General features: G+C 53.5%; 1 protein-coding gene across 1 annotated transcript in view; it reads left to right on the forward strand.

The window, feature by feature from the left end:
• Positions 1-1,194: 1,194 nt before the first annotated feature.
• The window catches only part of Spr (sepiapterin reductase), a gene marked incomplete at its 3' end in the record, with an annotated part of 3,419 nt that continues 1,991 nt past the window's right edge, over positions 1,195-2,622 (forward strand). Inside the window, exons 1-2 of the mRNA XM_005369849.1 lie at positions 1,195-1,508; positions 1,850-2,140. Coding sequence (XP_005369906.1) covers positions 1,202-1,508; positions 1,850-2,140 — 598 coding nt within the window. The remainder of the gene's footprint in view (positions 1,509-1,849; positions 2,141-2,622) is intronic.

Here is a 2,622-nt window from a genome sequence, read left to right on the forward strand (position 1 = left end):
CCAAGGAATTGATTTGCTGCAAGACAGTGGTTTTTGTTTAAAAAAAAAAAATTCTGGGGGCTGGAGAGATGGCTCAGAGGTTAAGAACATTGCCTGCTCTTACAAAGGTCCTGAGTTCAATTCCCAGCAACCACAGGGTGGCTCACAACCATCTGTAATGAGGTCTGGTGCCCTCCTCTGCCCTGCACCACAGACAGAATATTGTATACATAATAAATAAATAAACATTTAAAAAAATTCTATTGAGAGACATTCCTGTTCTTGCTCCTATAGGCATATAGGACTTGCAACCCCCTAGTTCTCCCATCTCATCGGGCTAGACAAAATCCTCATCCAATAAATAATTTGGGTCTTGAGACTGGCCCCTTTTGATTGCTGACTTCCCTATTCTGATCTGGCTAAGTGATCAAGCAAACCATGTGCAGCTTTGTGAAACAAAGAGGGGCTAGCACTGGCCAGGGAGGAGGGGCTTAGTGCTTCCTAAACTTGTCTGTCACTCCAACTCTAGCTGGCCTCATACTGAGAATGGAACGTTACAATCTACTTCTTACACTCCTTATCCTCCGACATTCCCCAAGTGCTGGGTCTACAGGTGTGTACCACTGTGCCTTCCTAAGGGAATTTCTCTTTACCATTTGAGATTATCAAGTGGTTTAATAGGTGCATGACACGGGTTTATAGTCTAAGGTTGCTGTCCTCAGGTCCAAGGGATCAAGGTGTGTTATTACTGTAACATGCTCATGAGACTGTTGCGATTCTCACTTATCCTATCTCTCCCAGTGTCCTCTTCATTTTCTTCTGGGGGTGCTGCTATACTCGTCCAAAGGAAGCTGCTGACACCCAGGGCGCAAGGGACCCAAACTCTACACAGGCAATGAAGGACTTCATCCACTGCTGTCACTGATCCTTTCCTGATATGCCCTGTGTGGATGAAGACAAACCAACCCTGGTGGTGGAGGAAGCCAATACTGGAACACGTGGTTCCAGGAAGGGGCTGAGCTTGTGGGAGTGGGCTCAAGGGGGAAGCAGGCCGCCCTAGGAAGGGGACTGGGATTTCCTACCAGGCCACGCCTCGCTGGCAATTGGTTGGTCTCTTCATCCAGACGCAGGTGGGTGGTGGCCAAATCTTGCACTACCCTGGCGAAGGGTAGGCCCCGCCCCGTGCCGGTTTAGTAGCTGTGCGCGCCAGTGAGTTCCAGGCATGGAGGGAGGCGGGCTGGGCCTTACCGTTTGCGTGCTGACTGGGGCCTCCCGGGGCTTCGGCCGCGCCCTGGCCCCGCTGTTGGCCCGGCTGCTGTCGCCCGGTTCGGTGCTGCTCCTGAGCGCACGCAGTGACTCGGCGCTGCGGCAGCTGGAGGAGGAGCTGGGCACACAGCATCCGGGCCTGCGAGTGGTGGGGGCAGCAGCCGACCTTTGCACCGAGGCTGGCGTGCAGCGGCTGTTGTGCGCGGTGCGCGAGCTCCCCAGGCCCGAGGGGCTGCAGCGCCTGCTGCTCATCAACAATGCAGGTGATACCACCGATCAGACCGACCAGACTGACCAGACTGGGGCTGTGGGCTCTCGCCGTTTGGGTAGTCCCTGAAAGTCCAGAGTCCAAGTGGAGACAGCCTGATTGTCTAAAGCTCCTATAGAACTTTCTCGAACGCCTGGAGCAGTGCCTCCAGGTGGGAGCGTGAGTCAAGACAGCAGGTCTCTAAACAGATCCTCTGCTTTTCTGAAGAGCACTCAGACAGGTGTATTCTTGGCTTGCCTTCGGGGTGTCTGCAGAGCTGGGGTAGGTGGGGAGAGACTGAACGACTGAGAACAAAGCCCCCGCTGCTGTGTCATTTATTCGGTCCTGTTTTCTCAGGCACTCTTGGAGATGTTTCCAAAGGCTTCCTGAACGTGACCGACCCAGCTGAGGTGAACACTTATTGGACTCTGAACTTGACCTCCATGCTCTGCTTGACCTCGGGCACCCTGAATGCCTTCCAGGATAGCCCTGGCCTCAGCAAGACCGTGGTTAACATCTCGTCTCTGTGTGCCCTGCAGCCCTACAAGGGCTGGGCGCTGTACTGTGCCGGGAAGGCTGCCCGAGACATGTTGTACCAGGTCCTAGCTGCTGAGGAACCTGGCGTGAGGGTGCTAAGCTATGCTCCAGGTAGGTGGGTGGTCCTGCCCTTGAAGCCTCCCGACCTTTCTGGTGGCTGGGCAAGGTGAGCCTGGTCTGTATTCTTAGGAAAGAATACAAAGAATATATTGCACCCCTCAGTCAAGACTCTTGATCTCGCAAGGAAAACACAGGCTCCAAGAAGTTAGAGTGTTCGGGGCAGAGGAACTCAGCGTTAGGAGTTGCCTGGCTAGCAGGGGGACCAGAACACCCATACACATGAACATAAATAAATTAAGGTTAGGAAACAAAAGACTACATTACCTTTATATGTTTAGCTGTCTGCTTTTCTCCCTCAAGGGCCACATACTATTTCTCCATGTATCCCCAACACCTAGCAAAGCTTCACGCAGGCCGGCCGCAATAAATGCTCAAAGACAAGCAGGCAGGCGTTGTTGAGTGGTGAGCGGCCCCAGAACTGTGCTGGAACACTGATGGGGTGGGAAAGAGGGGCCGGACGAATAAGATAGGGC

This window comes from Microtus ochrogaster, unplaced genomic scaffold (genome assembly GCF_000317375.1).
Source record: "Microtus ochrogaster isolate Prairie Vole_2 unplaced genomic scaffold, MicOch1.0 UNK62, whole genome shotgun sequence".
Taxonomy (NCBI): domain Eukaryota; kingdom Metazoa; phylum Chordata; class Mammalia; order Rodentia; family Cricetidae; genus Microtus; species Microtus ochrogaster.